We start from the raw sequence: 19871 nt of genomic DNA on the forward strand, positions 1-19871 counted from the left end.
CCTGGGAAACGTGAGCTGAGGGAGACAGACAATCCTCCCACTGGGCCGTGGCAGGCAGAGGAGGAGCCATCTTGGGAAGTTAGGGGCCCTTTCTACATTTAGTTGGATACTGGATATGCTCTGGATCACAAGGATCTGCACAGTTTGTTTCTGGGAATGACCAATGACGTGGAATTCAAGGAAACGTGTCAAAAAAAAAAGAAACGCAACACAGAAACTGACATGTTTTGCCGTGATAAACATTGAAGATTCCTTCACCAAAAGAAAAACCCTGATACTGAGGTTAATAACAGTCCACAGAACAGAAACAGTCCACTCTGCCCCACAACGTGATCCTGCTCCACACAAGCCTCCCTTCACTCCTTCTTAATCCCAATCCATGAGCATATCCTTCTACATCTTCCTCCATCGGTGTCCCTAAAACACAGCCACACTGTTGTCAACCACTCCCTGTAACGGAGAGTTCCACAGCCTGGGAAAAAGCTCTCTCACGAATCCCACGTGACAGAATGGGATAATGAGACCACGACAGAAGACCAATTGGGCCCCTGCACTAACGTTGGAGCCCAGGCCTCATGTTTCTGGGAAACGTGAGCCCCCGCCCTGAGGTAAAAAAACTCTTACCTTCCAAGTTTTGGTCAGTTGGGTTTTCCTGAGCAACTTTGTAAAGGGCACAGCAGAACTGGCCAACTGCTTCGTAAGCAGACTTCCTGACATTGACGTGAGGATACTGCAAAAGATGTTAAAGCGGCCCGATTACTCAAAATGAGGCAAATAAAAACAAAAGCTGTGCTTGGGTCACAGATAACGCCAGCTTGCATTTCTGTCGCACCTTTCACCACTTCAGAACCTCCCAAAGCACCACAGCTAATGGACGATGTTTGTAATGTGATCTGTGCTGGTAATGCTGTCAGAATGCAACAGGAAGCTTCCATCCTGGGCAATTCTTCAGCCAGGGACACAGTTTCAAATTTCAAATGGTCATCAGGAGGGTCAGTGACAGAGCGGCGCTCAACCTCTGTCAGCGGGACGCTCCCTCAGCACTGACCCTCCGAAAGGGCCCACTCCCTCAGCACTGACCCTCCGACAGTGCCCACTCCCTCAGCACTGACCCTCCGAAAGGGCCCACTCCCTCAGCACTGACCCTCCGACAGTGCCCACTCCCTCAGCACTGACCCTCCGACAGGGCCCGCTCCCTCAGCGCTGACCCTCCGACAGGGCCCGCTCCCTCAGCGCTGACCCTCCGACAGCGCCCGCTCCCTCAGCACTGACCCTCCGACAGTGCCCGCTCCCTCAGCACTGACCCTCCGACAGTGCCCGCTCCCTCAGCACTGACCCTCCGACAGGGCCCGCTCCCTCAGCACTGACCCTCCTAGAGTGCCCACTCCCTCAGCACTGACCCTCCGACAGTGCCTGCTCCCTCAGCACTGACCCTCCGACAGTGCCTGCTCCCTCAGCACTGACCCTCCGACAGTGCCCGCTCCCTCAGCACTGACCCTCCGACAGCGCCCACTCCCTCAGCACTGACCCTGCGACAGCGCGCTCTGCCTCAGCACTGACCCTGCGACAGCGCGCTCTGCCTCAGCACTGACCCTGCGACAGCGCCCGCTCCCTCAGCACTGACCCTCCGACAGTGCCCACTCCCTCAGCACTGACCCTCCGACAGCGCCCACTCCCTCAGCACTGACCCTGCGACAGCGCCCGCTCCCTCAGCACTGACCCTCCGACAGTGCCCCCTCCCTCAGCGTTGACCCTCCGACAGCGCCCACTCCCTCAGCACTGACCCTCCGACAGCGCCCGCTCCCTCAGCACTGACCCTCCGACAGTGCCCCCTCCCTCAGCGTTGACCCTCCGACAGCGGCCTCTCCCTCAGCACTGACCCTCCTACAGTGCCCGCTCCCTCAGCACTGACCCTCCGACAGTGCCCACTCCCTCAGCACTGACCCTCCGACAGTGCCCCCTCCCTCAGCGTTGACCCTCCGACAGCGGCCTCTCCCTCAGCGCTGCCGCTGTCGGAGGGTCAGATATATCTACGCCTGGTCAGCTGTTGCGAGCTCCTGAATTTGGGAGGGACTGGGCTGTAGACTCTCGGAGGTCCTCCGTCTGTCTGGACCTCCCATGGAGTGTCCAGCCGACAATGTAATCTGAAGGACGGGTGTTCAGCTGCTATACCCACCGGCCCTCGCCGGGATTTAACGGGACGTGGGGCAAAGGGGTGAGGAGCTGCAGCAGCAGGTTGGTTACCGTACGCAGCCAGAAGTCAGATACTCACGTCATTAATGCGGAAGATTTCTTCAAAGCACATTTCCATAAAAGGCATGAAGGCAGCCCTAAGGCAAACAAAAGCAGTTTAGCTCCAAAAGATGGTGACGCTGAAGTACAGTAAGCTGAACCGGGTGTGATTGTTAATCACTTGTTCATCGCATTGCGAGCTGGGTTAGCGTTTGTTACCCGCGGTGAGCTGCCCATCTTGAACCACTGCCATCCACGTCGTGTGGCACACACTGCTTGTTACTGAGCGTCGCTGGTGGAGGCAGGAGGGGGGGACAATTGTGGATGTGGGGTCAATCAAGCGGGGGGGGGGGGGGCTGCTTTGTCCCTGGATGGTGCTGAGCTTCTCCCCCTCCCCCTCCCCGGCCCCATCCAGGGCAAGTGCGGAGCCACTTAAAACACATCTTCGAAAGGATATCCTGACCTTGGAGGGAGTTGATCTCAGTTCACTAGAGTGACACCTGGACTTTGGAGGTTAAGTCGTGAGGGGCGAGCGCACAAATTGGAAACAAAGTTAGAAATTGTTCGGAAAACTCAGCAGGTCTGACAGTACCTGCAGAGAGAAAAACAGAGTTAATGTTCTCCTTCAGGAGGGTCACTGGACCCAAAAGGTTAACTCTGCTTTCTCTCCACAGATGCTGCCCGACTTGCTAAGATCTTGCAGCAGTTTCTTGTTTAGTCTCTGATTTCCTGCGTCCTTAGTTCTTTGTTTTTTTTTAAGATACAAAACCGGCCTGTTTTCTCTACAACTCAGAACGTTAAGAGGTGGTCTGATCCAAGTTTTCAAGATATTAACATGGTTAGATAAAGATACACAATTCGGCTATTTGGGGATTCTAGGACGAGGGTGTATCGTGTGAGAATGAGGGCCAGAACATTCAGGAGAGGTGCTGGGAAACACTTTGTGGTGGGAGAGGCTTGGAACGCTGATGCTGGATCAGTTGTTACGTTTAAAATCGGTGATCGAGGAGGTTTTATTCAGCGAGGAATGTGGGGGTCAGGCCACAGCTCTGCCATCGAATGGCGGAACAGGCTCGAGATGCTGAACGGACTACTCCTGGTTACACTCCTGACTTGTGCCTTGTCGACAGTGGGGAAAATCAGGAGGCTACTTACTTGCTGGGGGATACCAGGTGTGCAACAAAGGGAGAGGATTTCGGAAGGCCCGTACGCGGACAGACAACAGATTGGAGCTGACGGGCGTTATTCGGTGCTCTTACCCAGTGTTGACAGCGATCTCTCCTAAAGCGTCACAGGCATCCTCCTTCTCATCGAGATAAGCATTCTCCACACTGAACCTGTCCAGACCCACAGTGAACAGCATCAGACAAGCGTAATAAAGTTACTGCACAAAAACAGGCCACACAGCCTAACCAGCTTCTTACACGTCACACAGCCCTGCCACCCCCCTGGTCTATTCACACAAACTTTTACATCCCTTTCTACTTCACACAGCTTCTCCCTGGGATACTGCGTTCAGCTTTCTGACCACTGCCCGGGTAAAAGAATCTTCGCTGGAATTCAACCCACAGAAAGATTGGCCGGAATGCAGCACCTAGTATGACCTTGGAATGACCAGGGGTGCCTACCAGCCAGCGAATGGAGCTTTTCCGGAGCGTCGGCACAGCGGCTACGGAGAAAAGCTGCAGCCAACTGGCGTGAAAGCGAGTTCACAGCATCAGCCCCCCCCCCGGAACTAAAAGATGACCAGATCATCTTTTTCCCTCACGTTAATGCAGAGTGGGACAGCGGCCAGGAAACTTGAAAGGGTTCAGCAAAGATTTACCAGGACGTCGCCAGGGTTGGTGGATTTGAGCTACAGGGAGAGGCTAAACAGGCTGGGGCTGTTTCGCCTGGAGAGTCGGAGGCTGCAACGGATGGCAGTGGATTCCATCACAGTCTACGACCTGAATCCAACCAGAGCCCCATTCAAACTGGGAGCAAGGGAGAAACCAATCGGAACTGCACCCATTGAGGGCTCTCTGCCAAAGAGAGCCATTACTAATGGACAGGACCCAACAGTGACACATACCCAGTGATGTCGGCATCGTCATCATCCTCCTCCTCTTCTGTAATCGTCTCTTCCTCGTCCAGGTCATCATCCAGGAGCAGGAAGGTTTTGCTGTCGTTGTCATAGTGCGCCTGAGAGGGGGGAACAACAACAGGGAGGCGTCCAGTGTGGGCAGATCTGGCTGGCTTACCAATCACGTCCACGGCAGAGACACTGTGGAGCTGCTACTGTACCGAGGGGGAAGGGGGCCCGGCTATTACAGGATTACAATAGGAACACACAGCGGCTCTCACACTGAGACCAGCTTGACTCCTTGGGGGGGGAATGAGCAATATCAGCGATTCAAATCACGCTGGTTTGACAAAGCGACGGGCGGACAGCCAATCTCTGGAAGGGTCACCACAGATAACAATCTGTGTTTTACAGTCGGGGTGTCAAATTGACACACGGGACGTTCGGTCAGACGACCAAACGGTTGGTCAAAAGACTTTATGACTCTAGGGTGCCTAAAAAGTAAGGAGGTTGAGAGCAAATTCTGGCGCTCAGCCGCAACGGCAGGTGGAGAGCAGCCACCAGCAGCGCAGCCATTCACTTCAGGGATGCCGACCAGAGCAGAATTGGTGAAATCTCCGAGGATTGCAGAAGGTTGGGAGGACCACGGAGGAATGTGAACGCGAGGCTGGAGGATCGCAGGTCTACGACGTTGTCGGACAAGAGGGACACGCGAGTGGCAGGTTAACAGGACGTAGCGTTAACGTCGAGGAAGGGGACGGGGGAGGCCAAGGGGAGAACGTCAGGTTCCAGAAACCTGCTTTTAACCAGGAGGACACAAATCAGTGCGCCCTGAGGGCACACAGGGCCAAAACGCCGGAGCCGGTGAACCCTTACCGTAACTCCTTCTGTCGATTTGATGGACAGCAGCATCACGGTGGTCATCTTCTCAAGGTGCGGTGCCATGTTCGGGCCCATCACCACTGACAGCGCCGCAAAGAGGCTGTAGCTGCAGAAACAGAAACAGGGGGGTCAGTCAAGGCCGAGGGAGGTGGGCGCAGGGGAAACCGACGAGATCTACACCAAAGGTGCCGGCGACGTCGGGGGGGGGGGGAACAGAAGGAACTGAGCCGTCCTCCTTCCCGCAAAGGGGATTCAGGAAGGGATTTAGCAGAGAGCCGCCAAATTGTGAAGGGTTGCGATAGGGAAGATCGGGAGAAACGACGGAGAGGCTGAACAGGCTGGGGCTGTTTTCCCTGGAGCGTCGGAGGCTGAGGGGGTGACCTTATAGAGGTTTATAAAATCATGAGGGGGCATGGATAGGATAAATAGACAAAGTCTTTACCCTCCTGGGGTGGGGGAGTCCAGAACTAGAGGGGCGTAGGTTTAAGGGGAGAGGGGAAAGGGAGCTGAGGGGTAACTTTTTCCCCCCAGAGAGTGGTGCGTGTGTGGAATGAGCTGCCAGAGGAAGTGGGGGGGGGGGAGGCTGGTACAATGACAGCATTGAAAAGGCATCTGGGTGGGGACAGGAACAGGAAGGGGTTAGAGGGAGATGGGCCAAGTGCTGGGGAATGGGACTGGGTTAGGGTTAGGGATATCTGGGTCGGCATGGGCCGAAGGGTCTGTTTCCGTGCTGTACATCTCTATGACTCTTTGACATGGAGGGGTCTGCCTGGAAGGGCAGGAGAAACAGATTCAATAGCAACTTTCTAAAGGGATTGAGGTAATTCACTAAAGAGGTAAAAATATAGAGAGATAAGGGAAGGAGCAGTGAAGGGAGATTAATCGGATGGTCAAACAGGGACGATGTGGTGGCTCAAATAAACTCCTCCTGCATGGCTTTGTTCTAGGAATCATTGCTATGTAGTTCAAGAACGGCAGCTTGCTTTAAACATGGTGCTGTTAAACTCATAAAACTTTGTAAAGCACCAAAGAAATCACAAAATCCAGGGGAGTCCAGAGACGGAGAGTGAGTAATCAGGGCCCAGGCCGAAGGCACTTGGTTGAGGAGGGTGGGTAAAACAGGAAGAGGGATTTCGGGAAAGCAATTCCAAAGCCAAGGTCCTTGGATAACAGAGGGCACAGCCAGAAAAGGAGCAGCGGTGTGCCAGCCCGCAACGGGCAAGTAAGCTCAAATTGAACGAATGCAGATAAAGAAGGGTTGGGAGGCTGGAGGAGGAGGTCACAGAGGGAGGGAAGGCAAGGTGACGGAGGGATCTGGAGGGAAGGCAAGGTGACGGAGGGATCTGGAGGGAAGGCAAGGTGACGGAGGGATCTGGAGGGAAGGATGATAACTTTAAATATCAAATCACTTTCAGACTGGGAGCCAGTACAGGTCAGGAAGCACAGGGACAATGGATGATAGGGTGCGAGTCAGCCGAACTCCAGACGGGCTCAGGTTTACAGTCAGGAACACATCGATTTGTGGAGATAAAGAAAGGACAGAAAAGGGATTCAGCAGCAGATGAGGGGGGGGGCGGGGGCTGTGGCCAGCACGGTGGCTCAGTGGTTAGCACCGCTGCCTCACAGCGCCAGGGACCCGGGTTCGATTCCAACCTCGGGCAACTCTGTGTGGAGTTAGGGTGGATTGGCCATGCTAAATTACCCATAGTGCCCAGGGATGTGCAGTTTAGGGTGGACTGGCCGTGCTAAATTACCCATAGTGCCCAGGGATGTGCAGGTTAGGGTGGATTGGCCATGCTAAATTACCCATAGTGCCCAGGGATGTGCATGTTAGGGTGGATTGGCCATGCTAAATTACCCATAGTGCCCAGGGATGTGCAGGTTCGGGTGGATTGGCTGTGCTAAAGTACCCATAGTGCCCAGGGATGTGCAGGTTCGGGTGGATTGGCTGTGCTAAATTACCCATAGTGCCCAGGGATGTGCAGGTTAGGGTGGATTGGCCATGCTAAATTACCCATAGTGCCCAGGGATGTGTAGGTTAGGGTGGATTGGCCGTGCTAAATTACCCATAGTGCCCAGGGATGTGCAGGTTTGGGTGGATTGGCCATGCTAAATTACCCATAGTGCCCAGGGATGTGTAGGTTAGGGTGGGTTGGCCATGCTAAAGTACCCATAGTACCCAGGGATGTGCAGGTTCGGGTGGATTGGCTGTGCTAAATTACCCATAATGCCCAGGGATGTGCAGGTTAGGGTGGATTGGCCATGCTAAAGTACCCGTAGTGCCTAGGGATGTGCAGGTTAGGGTGGATTGGCCATGCTAAAGTACCCATAGTGCCCAGGGATGTGCAGGTTAGGGTGGATTGGCCATGCTAAAGTACCCGTAGTGCCTAGGGATGTGCAGGTTAGGGTGGATTGGCCATGCTAAAGTACCCATAGTGCCCAGGGATGTGCAGGTTAGGGTGGATTGGCCATGCTAAATTACCCATAGTGCCCAGGGATGTGCAGGTTTGGGTGGATTGGCCATGCTAAATTACCCATAGTGCCCAGGGATGTGTAGGTTAGGGTGGGTTGGCCATGCTAAAGTACCCATAGTACCCAGGGATGTGCAGGTTCGGGTGGATTGGCTGTGCTAAATTACCCATAATGCCCAGGGATGTGCAGGTTAGGGTGGATTGGCCATGCTAAAGTACCCGTAGTGCCTAGGGATGTGCAGGTTAGGGTGGATTGGCCATGCTAAAGTACCCATAGTGCCCAGGGATGTGCAGGTTAGGGTGGATTGGCCATGCTAAAGTACCCGTAGTGCCTAGGGATGTGCAGGTTAGGGTGGATTGGCCATGCTAAAGTACCCATAGTGCCCAGGGATGTGCAGGTTAGGGTGGATTGGCCATGCTACATTACCCACAGAGTCAGGTGCATTACTTAGAGGGGAAAGGGTCTGGATGGGTTACTGTTCGGAGGGTGGGTGTGGACAGGCGGGGCCAAATCGCCTGTTTCTACACTGTAGAGAATCGAACCTAAGAAAGTGAAAGGCCAAACTGAAATTTCGGCATTTGACGAACCAGGATGTGGAGGTCAGGAGGAAGTGCATTCGTACAGAATACCAAGAGGGCAATACATACTAGGACATGCTGTATCGCTGGGCTTCGACTGAAGAATTGCATGTTACTGCCCGGCAAATATCTGACATGGTCCACTTTGCCACCCAGAGCTTACTGCTCTGAACACTCGAAGAATTGAGGGGGGTTATCCAGAAATTGGCACCTACCACCTCGGGGCAAACTTACGTGCACCTCCGCAAATCAGGGTCATCCACGTGGTCAATCAGGTTCAGCCCGAGTTGGCAGCATTCCTCAGCAAGGGGAAGAAAGACGTCTTTGCCAATGGTCCGAGCAAGCACTCCTAATGTTTCTGCAATTGGCAAAACAATAACTCGGCAGCTTAGTCCAAACCAGTTTCTCACTCCCACAGCCTCGCTTTCCAAAGCACTTTTAACATCAGCAAAAATATAAAGGCAATCGTGTAAACCAAAGGGCTACCACTCTTTCCATTCAATGTGTGTCCAGGTAGTGCAAACCTCCCCTTCCACAGTCCGCCATCACACCCTCCCAGGGCCAGGGACAGCACCGGGTTAGATACAGAGTAAAGCTCCCTCTACACTATCCCCCCCATCCCAGGGCCAGGGACAGCACCGGGTTAGATACAGAGTAAAGCTCCCTCTACACTGTCCCCCCATCCCAGGGACAGGGACAGCACGGGGTTAGATACAGAGTAAAGCTCCCTCTACACTGTCACCCCATCCCAGGGACAGGGACAGCACGGCGCTCCCTCGGCGCTGACCCTCCGACGGCGCGGCGCTCCCTCGGCGCTGACCCTCCGACGGCACCGCGATCCCTCGGTGCTGGCGCTGACCCTCCGACGGCACCGCGCTCCCTCGGCGCCGACCCTCCGACGGCACCGCGCTCCCTCGGCGCCGACCCTCCGACGGCACGGCGCTCCCTCGGCGCTGACCCTCTGACAGCGCCGCGCTGACCCTCTGACAGCGCCGCGCTGACCCTCTGACAGCGCCGCGCTGACCCTCTGACAGCGCCGCGCTGACCCTCTGACAGCGCCGCGCTGACCCTCTGACAGCACGTCGCTCCCTTGGCACTGACTCTCTGACAGCGCCACGCTCCCTCACTGCTGCAGTTCCAAGCAATTGCACTCCTTCGGCACAGCACTGGGAAAGTGGGGCTGGTAATGCAGGGTTCAATTCCCTGGAATGGGAATGCGCGCCCTAATTGAAATGGTTTAGAGGCGCTTAAATGCATCCTCGTGTATTGAGAACCTATGCCAGTGTTCAAGGGCGCTGCCACTTAGCTGAACTTCACGCACCGGTCCATTTGCACCCTCCCTCCCTCCACCTCCAGGCAATAACAACTTCAACACCGTGCCCAGGAAAGCCAATCTCACCCAGTGACTGGATCTGGACCTGTCGCAGCTCCTCACTCGTGTTCACCAAGTATCCTTTCAGCTGCACGATCACTGCCTGGAAGTACGGAAGCAGTCCCTCTTTGGCAGCGCTGGCTGAGGCGATTGAAGGGCAGACACGTGGAAGGAGAAAGAGGAGAAGACGGGTGGGTAAATTGCGGGGAAAACCTGACAAAGCAGTGCACATCCAAAATCAGGAAGGGCTGGGAGAGAGGAAATAGGTTTGCGGTGCGGGGAGTTGCTAACCGGAGGATCCAGCTTTTAGCGGCTTGGTGCAGAAGCCCAGAGGCAGTGAGGTACTCTGATCTCGGAAACACTGCGTGAACAGGAGGCAGATACAGGAGGGATTGAGAAGGGAAGTCCAAATGTGGTTGATGGGAAAATCCTTGCAGGGTGTCACCCAGAGGAGTGTTTGAACGGGACGGTACGCACAACGCCGACTCACCGATAGCACCGATTGCACTGACTGCCAATTCCTTCTCCCGGTTGCTGTTGGATGAGCACAGAGCGGTCAACATCCTGTCCATCAGTGTGGGCAAGTATGGTTCGATCTTCTTCCCTGTAAAACATGGCCAGCAAAAACAAAAAAACAAAAACCACACCGTCAGAAACACACATCTCCGGTTAGAGCCCATCTCGAGCACAAAACCCCTGCTCAGCCCCCCATTCAGTTCCGGCCTCTGGCCTTGCGCAGAATGCATCGGGGTGATGCTCAGGCTTAGGAAGGGCCGGATTGTGAGGAGGGTTTAACACAAGAACGAGCAGGAGCAGGCCATTCAGCCCATCGATCCTGTCTGCCATTCCATACCATCACAGCTGACCAAACACTTCACCACCTTTGCAGAACTACCTTAACGCAGTCCCTGGAGTAAAACCGTTCCTCCTTATCTCGGGCAGAAGTGGCTTCCCTCTTACTTTGGAAGTTGCGCCCCGTGATTCCAAACGCTCCCAACCAGGGGAGATATCTCACCCTGCCTTGACACTGCTCCCAAACACTGCCACGACCCTCCTTAATATAATGCTGAGTATTCCACATCACCATGAATTCCGGGCTGTTCGATGCCTCACTATCAGCACAGAGACAGCTCCACCGAGAGGTCAGTCAGGTTCTGACAGGGGTAAGGACCCGGGATGCCAATTACAAATTCTCAGAACTCTCCCTTCTCAGCTTCGGGGAGGTCACATCTCCTCCTTCTCCAGGAGGAGGAGACAGGCCCAGTTTGTCCCATCCTTTCACTGCTCAGTCCCACCATCCCGGGTACAACTCTGGGGCCCTGACCACGATGGTCATACCTCGACTGTAATCTTTAGCCCCAGAGACACGAGGCATCGGTTGGAACTTACCTTCACTTCAGGCAAAATTGGGAACGGTGACAGTATTCTTTACTGTCGCCAGGGTGCACACGACCTTGACAAAGGGTACACCACATAACCGAGACACAGGTTTAGGGATTCAGTTCACAAGAGGTTACGGGTCAGAACCTGAAGCCAGCAGGGAAATAAAGGCCAAAATCGGAACAACCGTCTTAGAAGCAAACAAAAAAAAGGCGACCAGAACAGGACGCAGAGTCTCAAACAGGAGCGACGCTTATTCAGTGGCACCTTACCCAGGTTCTCGACAAAGTTCTCCAGGGCGTAGTAAGCCTTCGTGAGATGGCCACCCTTCGAGCTGTCGATTGTGCCCAGGTAGTTCAGGAGAAGGGGCATGATCTCATCGGAGTATTTACTAATATCAGGCTGTGGGGAGGGAGGGAGGGAAACACAGCACACCAAAGTATTGAAGCACGTGAAACAGAAAGGCACCACAGCTCATTCCGCTAACGGACCGCAGCTCAGCAGAGCACTGTCATCGCCGCTCCTTACCTGCAGAAACTCGGAGAACTGACCGAGGGCAAACAGGGCAGCATTACGGACCACCTGGCTCTGGTCGGTCAGGGCCTGACAGATGCAGTGGAGCATGGGATGGAGATGTCTGAGAACAAAATGGTGACAAGGTATCATTGACACAGCAGCACAGGGACTCAGTTATCTTCAAACACATTCATGCACACTCACTGCTGTTTGCTGCTCACTCTGTACCCCTATTACAGTGTGTACTGATGGGTGTTCACACCGCAGTCCCTCTCCCTATTACAGTGCGTACTGATGGGTGTTCACACCGCAGTCCCTCTCCCTATTACAGTGCGTACTGATGGGTGTTCACACCGCAGTCTGTATCCCTATTACAGTGCGTACTGATGGGTGTTCACACCGCAGTCTGTATCCCTATTACAGTGCGTACTGATGGATGTTCACACCGCAGTCCCTCTCCCTATTACAGTGCGTACTGATGGGTGTTCACACCGCAGTCTGTATCCCTATTACAGTGCGTACTGATGGGTGTTCACACCGCAGTCTGTATCCCTATTACAGTGCGTACTGATGGGTGTTCACACCGCAGTCTGTATCCCTATTACAGTGCGTACTGATGGGTGTTCACACCGCAGTCTGTATCCCTATTACAGTATGTACTGATGGGTGTTCACACCGCAGTCTCTCTCCCTATTACAGTGCGTACTGATGGGTGTTCACACCGCAGTCTCTCTCCCTATTACAGTACGTACTGATGGGTGTACACACCGCAGTCTGTATCCCTATTACAGTGCGTACTGATGGGTGTTCACACCGCAGTCTGTATCCCTATTACAGTGCGTCCTGATGGGTGTTCACACCGCAGTCTGTATCCCTATTACAGTGCGTACTGATGGGTGTTCACACCGCAGTCTCTCTCCCTATTACAGTGCGTACTGATGGGTGTTCACACCGCAGTCTGTATCCCTATTACAGTGCGTACTGATGTGTGTTCACACCGCAGTCTCACTCCCTATTACAGTGCGTACTGATGGGTGTTCACACTGCAGTCTGTATCCCTATTACAGTGCGTACTGATGGGTGTTCACACCGCAGTCTCTCTCCCTATTACAGTGCGTACTGATGGGTGTTCACACCGCAGTCTGTATCCCTATTACAGTGCGTACTGATGGGTGTTCACACCGCAGTCTGTATCCCTATTACAGTGCGTACTGATGGGTGTTCACACCGCAGTCTCTCTCCCTATTACAGTGCGTACTGATGGGTGTTCACACCGCAGTCTCTCTCCCTATTACAGTGCGTACTGATGGGTGTTCACACTGCAGTCTGTATCCCTATTACAGTGCGTACTGATGGATGTTCACACCGCAGTCTCTCTCCCTATTACAGTGTGTACTGATGGGTGGACACACCGCAGTCTCTCTCCCTATTACAGTGCGTACTGATGGGTGTTCACACCGCAGTCTCTCTCCCTATTACAGTGTGTACTGATGGGTGGACACACCGCAGTCTCCCTCCCTATTACAGTGCGTACTGATGGGTGTTCACACCGCAGTCTGTATCCCTATTACAGTGTGTACTGATGGGTGTTCACACCGCAGTCTGTATCCCTATTACAGTGTGTACTGATGGGTGTTCACACCGCAGTCTCTCTCCCTATTACAGTGCGTACTGATGGGTGTTCACACCGCAGTCTGTATCCCTATTACAGCGCGTACTGATGGGTGTTCACACCGCAGTCTCTCTCCCTATTACAGTGCGTACTGATGGGTGTTCACACCGCAGTCTGTATCCCTATTACAGTGCGTACTGATGGGTGTTCACACCGCAGTCTGTATCCCTATTACAGTGCGTACTGATGGGTGTTCACACCGCAGTCTCCCTCCCTATTACAGTGCGTACTGATGGGTGTTCACATCGCAGTCTCTCTCCCTATTACAGTGCGTACTGATGGGTGTTCACACCGCAGTCTGTATCCCTATTACAGTGGGTACTGATGGGTGTTCACACCGCAGTCTGTATCCCTATTACAGTGTGTACTGATGGGTGTTCACACCGCAGTCTGTATCCCTATTACAGTGCGTACTGATGGGTGTTCACATCGCAGTCTCTCTCCCTATTACAGTGCGTACTGATGGGTGTTCACACCGCAGTCTGTATCCCTATTACAGTGTGTACTGATGGGTGTTCACACCGCAGTCTCTCTCCCTATTACAGTGCGTCCTGATGGGTGTTCACACCGCAGTCTCTCTCCCTATTACAGTGCGTCCTGATGGGTGTTCACACCGCAGTCTCTCTCCCTATTACAGTGCGTACTGATGGGTGTTCACACTGCAGTCTGTATCCCTATTACAGTGCGTACTGATGGGTGTTCACACCGCAGTCTCCCTCCCTATTACAGTGCGTACTGATGGGTGTTCACACTGCAGTCTGTATCCCTATTACAGTGCGTACTGATGGGTGTTCACATCGCAGTCTCTCTCCCTATTACAGTGCGTACTGATGGGTGTTCACACCGCAGTCTGTATCCCTATTACAGTGTGTACTGATGGGTGTTCACACCGCAGTCTCTCTCCCTATTACAGTGCGTCCTGATGGGTGTTCACACCGCAGTCTGTATCCCTATTACAGTACGTACTGATGGGTGTTCACACCGCAGTCTCCCTCCCTATTACAGTACGTACTGATGGGTGTTCACACCGCAGTCTCTCTCCCTATTACAGTGCGTACTGATGGGTGTTCACACCGCAGTCTGACTCCCTAGTACAGTGCGTACTGATGGGTGTTCACACCGCAGTCTGTATCCCTATTACAGTGCGTACTGATGGGTGTTCACACCGCAGTCTGACTCCCTAGTACAGTGCGTACTGATGGGTGTTCACACCGCAGTCTGTATCCCTATTACAGTGCGTACTGATGGGTGTTCACACCGCAGTCTGACTCCCTAGTACAGTGCGTACTGATGGGTGTTCACACCGCAGTCTGTATCCCTATTACAGTGCGTACTGATGGGTGTTCACACCGCAGTCTGTATCCCTATTACAGTGCGTACTGATGGGTGTTCACACCGCAGTCTCTCTCCCTATTACAGTGCGTACTGATGGGTGTTCACACCGCAGTCTGTATCCCTATTACAGTGCGTACTGATGGGTGTTCACACCGCAGTCTGTATCCCTATTACAGTACGTACTGATGGGTGTTCACACCGCAGTCTCCCTCCCTATTGCAGTGCGTCCTGATGGGTGTTCACACCGCAGTCTGTATCCCTATTACAGTGCGTACTGATGGGTGTTCACACCGCAGTCTGTATCCCTATTACAGTGCGTACTGATGGGTGTTCACACCGCAGTCTCTCTCCCTATTACAGTGCGTACTGATGGGTGTTCACACCGCAGTCTGTATCCCTATTACAGTGCGTACTGATGGGTGTTCACACCGCAGTCTGTATCCCTATTACAGTACGTACTGATGGGTGTTCACACCGCAGTCTCTCTCCCTATTACAGTGCGTACTGATGGGTGTTCACACCGCAGTCTGTATCCCTATTACAGTGCGTACTGATGGGTGTTCACACCGCAGTCTGACTCCCTAGTACAGTGCGTACTGATGGGTGTTCACACCGCAGTCTGTATCCCTATTACAGTGCGTACTGATGGGTGTTCACACCGCAGTCTGTATCCCTATTACAGTGCGTACTGATGGGTGTTCACACCGCAGTCTCTCTCCCTATTACAGTGCGTACTGATGGGTGTTCACACCGCAGTCTGTATCCCTATTACAGTGCGTACTGATGGGTGTTCACACCGCAGTCTGTATCCCTATTACAGTGCGTACTGATGGGTATTCACACCGCAGTCTCCCTCCCTATTACAGTGCGTACTGATGGGTGTTCACACCGCTGTCTGTATCCCTATTACAGTGCGTACTGATGGGTGTTCACACCGCAGTCTGTATCCCTATTACAGTGCGTACTGATGGGTGTTCACACCGCAGTCTCTCTCCCTATTACAGTGCGTACTGATGGGTGATCACACCGCAGTCTGTATCCCTATTACAGTGCGTACTGATGGGTGTTCACACCGCAGTCTCTCTCCCTATTACAGTGCGTACTGATGGGTGTTCACACCGCAGTCTGTATCCCTATTACAGTGCGTACTGATGGGTGTTCACACCGCAGTCTCTCTCCCTATTACAGTGCGTCCTGATGGGTGTTCACACCGCAGTATCCCTCCCTATTACAGTGCGTACTGATGGGTGTTCACACCGCAGTCTCTCTCCCTATTACAGTGCGTACTGATGGGTGTTCACACCGCAGTCTGTATCCCTATTACAGTGCGTACTGATGGGTGTTCACACCGCAGTCTGACTCCCTAGTACAGTGCGTACTGATGGGTGTTCACACCGCAGTCTGTATCCCTATTACAGTGCGTACTGATGGGTGTTCACACCGCAGTCTCTCTCCCTATTACAGTGCGTACTGATGGGTGTTCACACCGCAGTCTGTATCCCTATTACAGTGCGTACTGATGGGTGTTCACACCGCAGTCTCTCTCCCTATTACAGTGCGTACTGATGGGTGTTCACACCGCAGTCTGTATCCCTATTACAGTGCGTACTGATGGGTGTTCACACCGCAGTCTGTATCCCTATTACAGTGCGTACTGATGTGTGTTCACACCGCAGTCTCACTCCCTATTACAGTGCGTACTGATGGGTGTTCACACCGCAGTCGGTATCCCTTTTACAATGCGTACTGATGGGTGTTCACACCGCAGTCTGTATCCCTATTACAGTGCGTACTGATGGGTGTTCACACCGCAGTCGGTATCCCTATTACAGTGCGTACTGATGGGTGTTCACACCGCAGTCGGTATCCCTATTACAGTGCGTACTGATGGGTGTTCATACCGCAGTCGGTATCCCTATTACAGTGCGTACTGATGGGTGTTCACACCGCAGTCGGTATCCCTATTACAGTGCGTACTGATGGGTGTTCACACCGCAGTCTGTACCCCTATTACAGTGCGTACTGATGGGTGTTCACACCGCAGTCTCTCTCCCTAATACAGTGCGTACTGATGGGTGTTCACACCGCAGTCCCTCTCCCTATTACAGTGTGTACTGATGAGTGTTCACACCGCAGTCTCTCTCCCTATTACAGTACGTACTGATGGGGGTTCACACCGCAGTCTCTCCCTATTACAGTGCGTACTGATGGGTGTTCACACCGCAGTCTCTCTCCCTATGACAGTGCGTACTGATGGGGGTTCGCAACGCAGTCTCCCTATTACAGTGCGTACTGATGGGTGTTCACACCGCAGTCTGTATCCCTATTACAGTGCGTACTGATGGGTGTTCACACCGCAGTCTGTATCCCTATTACAGTGCGTACTGATGGGTGTTCACACCGCAGTCTCTCTCCCTATTACAGTGCGTACTGATGGGTGTTCACACCGCAGTCTGTATCCCTATTACAGTGCGTACTGATGGGTGTTCACACCGCAGTCTGTATCCCTATTACAGTGCGTACTGATGGGTGTTCACACCGCAGTCTGTACCTATTACAGTGCGTACTGATGGGTGTTCACACCGCAGTCTGTATCCCTATTACAGTGCGTACTGATGGGTGTTCACACCGCAGTCTGTACCTATTACAGTGCGTACTGATGGGTGTTCACACCGCAGACCCTCTCCCTATTACAGTGCGTACTGATGGGTGTTCACACCGCAGTGTGTATCCCTGTAACAGTGCGTACTGATGGGTGTTCACACCGCAGTCTGTACCCCTATTACAGTGCGTACTGATGGGTGTTCACACCGCAGTCTGTATCCCTATTACAGTGCGTACTGATGGGTGTTCACACCGCAGTCTGTACCTATTACAGTGCGTACTGATGGGTGTTCACACCGCAGACCCTCTCCCTATTACAGTGCGTACTGATGGGTGTTCACACCGCAGTGTGTATCCCTGTAACAGTGCGTACTGATGGGTGTTCACACCGCAGTCTGTACCCCTATTACAGTGCGTACTGATGGGTGTTCACACCGCAGTCTGTATCCCTATTACAGTGCGTACTGATGGGTGTTCACACCGCAGTCTCTCTCCCTATTACAGTGCGTACTGATGGGTGTTCACACCGCAGTCTGTATCCCTATTACAGTGCGTACTGATGGGTGTTCACACCGCAGTCTGTATCCCTATTACAGTGCGTACTGATGGGTGTTCACACCGCAGTCTCTCTCCCTATTACAGTGCGTACTGATGGGTGTTCACACCGCAGTCTGTATCCCTATTACAGTGCGTACTGATGGGTGTTCACACCGCAGTCTGTACCCCTATTACAGTGCGTACTGATGGGTGTTCACACCGCAGTCGGTATCCCGATTACAATGCGTACTGATGGGTGTTCACACCGCAGTCCCTCTCCCTATTACAGTGCGTACTGATGGGTGTTCACACCGCAGTCGGTATCCCTATTACAGTGCGTACTGATGGGTGTTCACACCGCAGTCCCTCTCCCTATTACAGTGCGGACTGATGGGTGTTCACACCGCAGTCCCTATCCCTATTACAGTGCGTACTGATGGGTGTTCACACCGCAGTCTGTATCCCTATTACAGTACGTACTGATGGGTGTTGACACCGCAGTCTGTGTCCCTATTACAGTGTGTACTGATGGGTGTTCACACCGCAGTCTCCCTCCCTATTACAGTGCGTACTGATGGGTGTTCACACCGCAGTCCCTCTCCCTATTACAGTGCGTACTGATGGGTGTTCACACCGCAGTCTGTATCCCTATTACAGTGCGTACTGATGGATGTTCACACCGCAGTCTGTATCCCTATTACAGTGTGTACTGATGGATGTTCACACCGCAGTCTCTCTCCCTATTACAGTACGTACTGATGGGGGTTCACACCGCAGTCTCTCTCCCTATTACAGTACGTACTGATGGGGGTTCACACCGCAGTCTCTCTCCCTATTACAGTGCGTACTGATGGGGGTTCGCAATGCAGTCTCCCTATTACAGTGCGTACTGATGGGTGTTCACACCGCAGTCTCTCTCCCTATTACAGTGCGTACTGATGGGTGTTCACACCGCAGTGTGTATCCCTGTAACAGTGCGTACTGATGGGTGTTCACACCGCAGTCTCACTCCCTATTACAGTGCGTACTGATGGGTGTACACACCGCAGTCTGTATCCCTATTACAGTGCGTACTGATGGGTGTTCACACCGCAGTCTCTCTCCCTATTACAGTGCGTACTGATGGGTGTTCACACCGCAGTCTGTATCCCTATTACAGTGCGTACTGATGGGTGTTCACACCGCAGTCTCTCTCCCTATTACAGTGCGTACTGATGGGTGTTCACACCGCAGTCTGTACCCCTATTACAGTGCATACTGATGGATGTTCACACCGCAGTCTGTACCCCTATTACAGTGCATACTGATGGGTGTTCACACTGCAGTCTGTATCCCTATTACAGCGCGTACTGATGGGTGTTCACACTGCAGTCTGTATCCCTATTACAGTGCGTACTGATGGGTGTTCACACCGCAGTCTGTATCCCTATTACAGTGCGTACTGATGGGTGTTCACACCGCAGTCTGTATCCCTATTACAGTGCGTACTGATGGGTGTTCACACCGCAGTCTCTCTCCCTATTACAGTGCGTACTGATGGGTCTTCACACCGCTGTCTGTACCCCTATTACAGTGCGTACTGATGGGTGTTCACACCGCAGTCTCTCTCCCTATTACAGTGCGTACTGATGGGTGTTCACACCGCAGTCTCTCTCCCTATTACAGTGCGTACTGATGGGTCTTCACACCGCTGTCTGTACCCCTATTACAGTGCGTACTGATGGGTGTTCACACCGCAGTCTCTCTCCCTATTACAGTGCGTACTGATGGGTCTTCACACTGCTGTCTGTACCCCTATTACAGTGCGTACTGATGGGTGTTCACACTGCAGTCTGTATCCCTATTACAGTGCGTACTGATGGGTGTTCACACCGCAGTCTGTATCCCTATTACAGTACGTACTGATGGGGGTTCACACCGCAGTCTCTCTCCCTATTACAGTGCGTACTGATGGGTGTTCACACCGCAGTCTGTATCCCTATTACAGTACGTACTGATGGGGGTTCACACCGCAGTCTCTCTCCCTATTACAGTGCGTACTGATGGGTGTTCACACCGCAGTCTCTCTCCCTATTACAGTGCGTACTGATGGGGGTTCGCAATGCAGTCTCCCTATTACAGTGCGTACTGATGGGTGTTCACACCGCAGTCTCTCTCCCTATTACAGTGCATACTGATGGGTGTTCACACCGCAGTCTGTATCTCTATTACAGTGCGTACTGATGGGTG

General features: G+C 53.1%; 1 protein-coding gene across 2 annotated transcripts in view; it reads right to left on the minus strand.

Moving 5' to 3' along the window:
- The window catches only part of ipo4 (importin 4), an 88270-nt gene that overhangs the window by 38507 nt on the left and 29892 nt on the right, over positions 1-19871 (minus strand). For both annotated transcript variants that reach the window (XM_087974805.1, XM_087974806.1), the window contains 10 exons: positions 11507-11615; positions 11251-11380; positions 10089-10202; positions 9626-9739; positions 8461-8584; positions 5171-5282; positions 4304-4413; positions 3492-3569; positions 2273-2330; positions 625-730 (listed from right to left, as the gene is read on the minus strand). In XM_087974805.1, coding sequence (XP_087830931.1) covers positions 625-730; positions 2273-2330; positions 3492-3569; positions 4304-4413; positions 5171-5282; positions 8461-8584; positions 9626-9739; positions 10089-10202; positions 11251-11380; positions 11507-11615 — 1055 coding nt within the window. The remainder of the gene's footprint in view (positions 1-624; positions 731-2272; positions 2331-3491; positions 3570-4303; positions 4414-5170; positions 5283-8460; positions 8585-9625; positions 9740-10088; positions 10203-11250; positions 11381-11506; positions 11616-19871) is intronic.

The sequence above is a fragment of the Chiloscyllium plagiosum genome, unplaced genomic scaffold (assembly GCF_037043375.1).
Source record: "Chiloscyllium plagiosum isolate Xiang-an unplaced genomic scaffold, Cpla_swu_hap1 HiC_scaffold_27, whole genome shotgun sequence".
Classification (NCBI taxonomy): Eukaryota; Metazoa; Chordata; class Chondrichthyes; order Orectolobiformes; family Hemiscylliidae; genus Chiloscyllium; species Chiloscyllium plagiosum.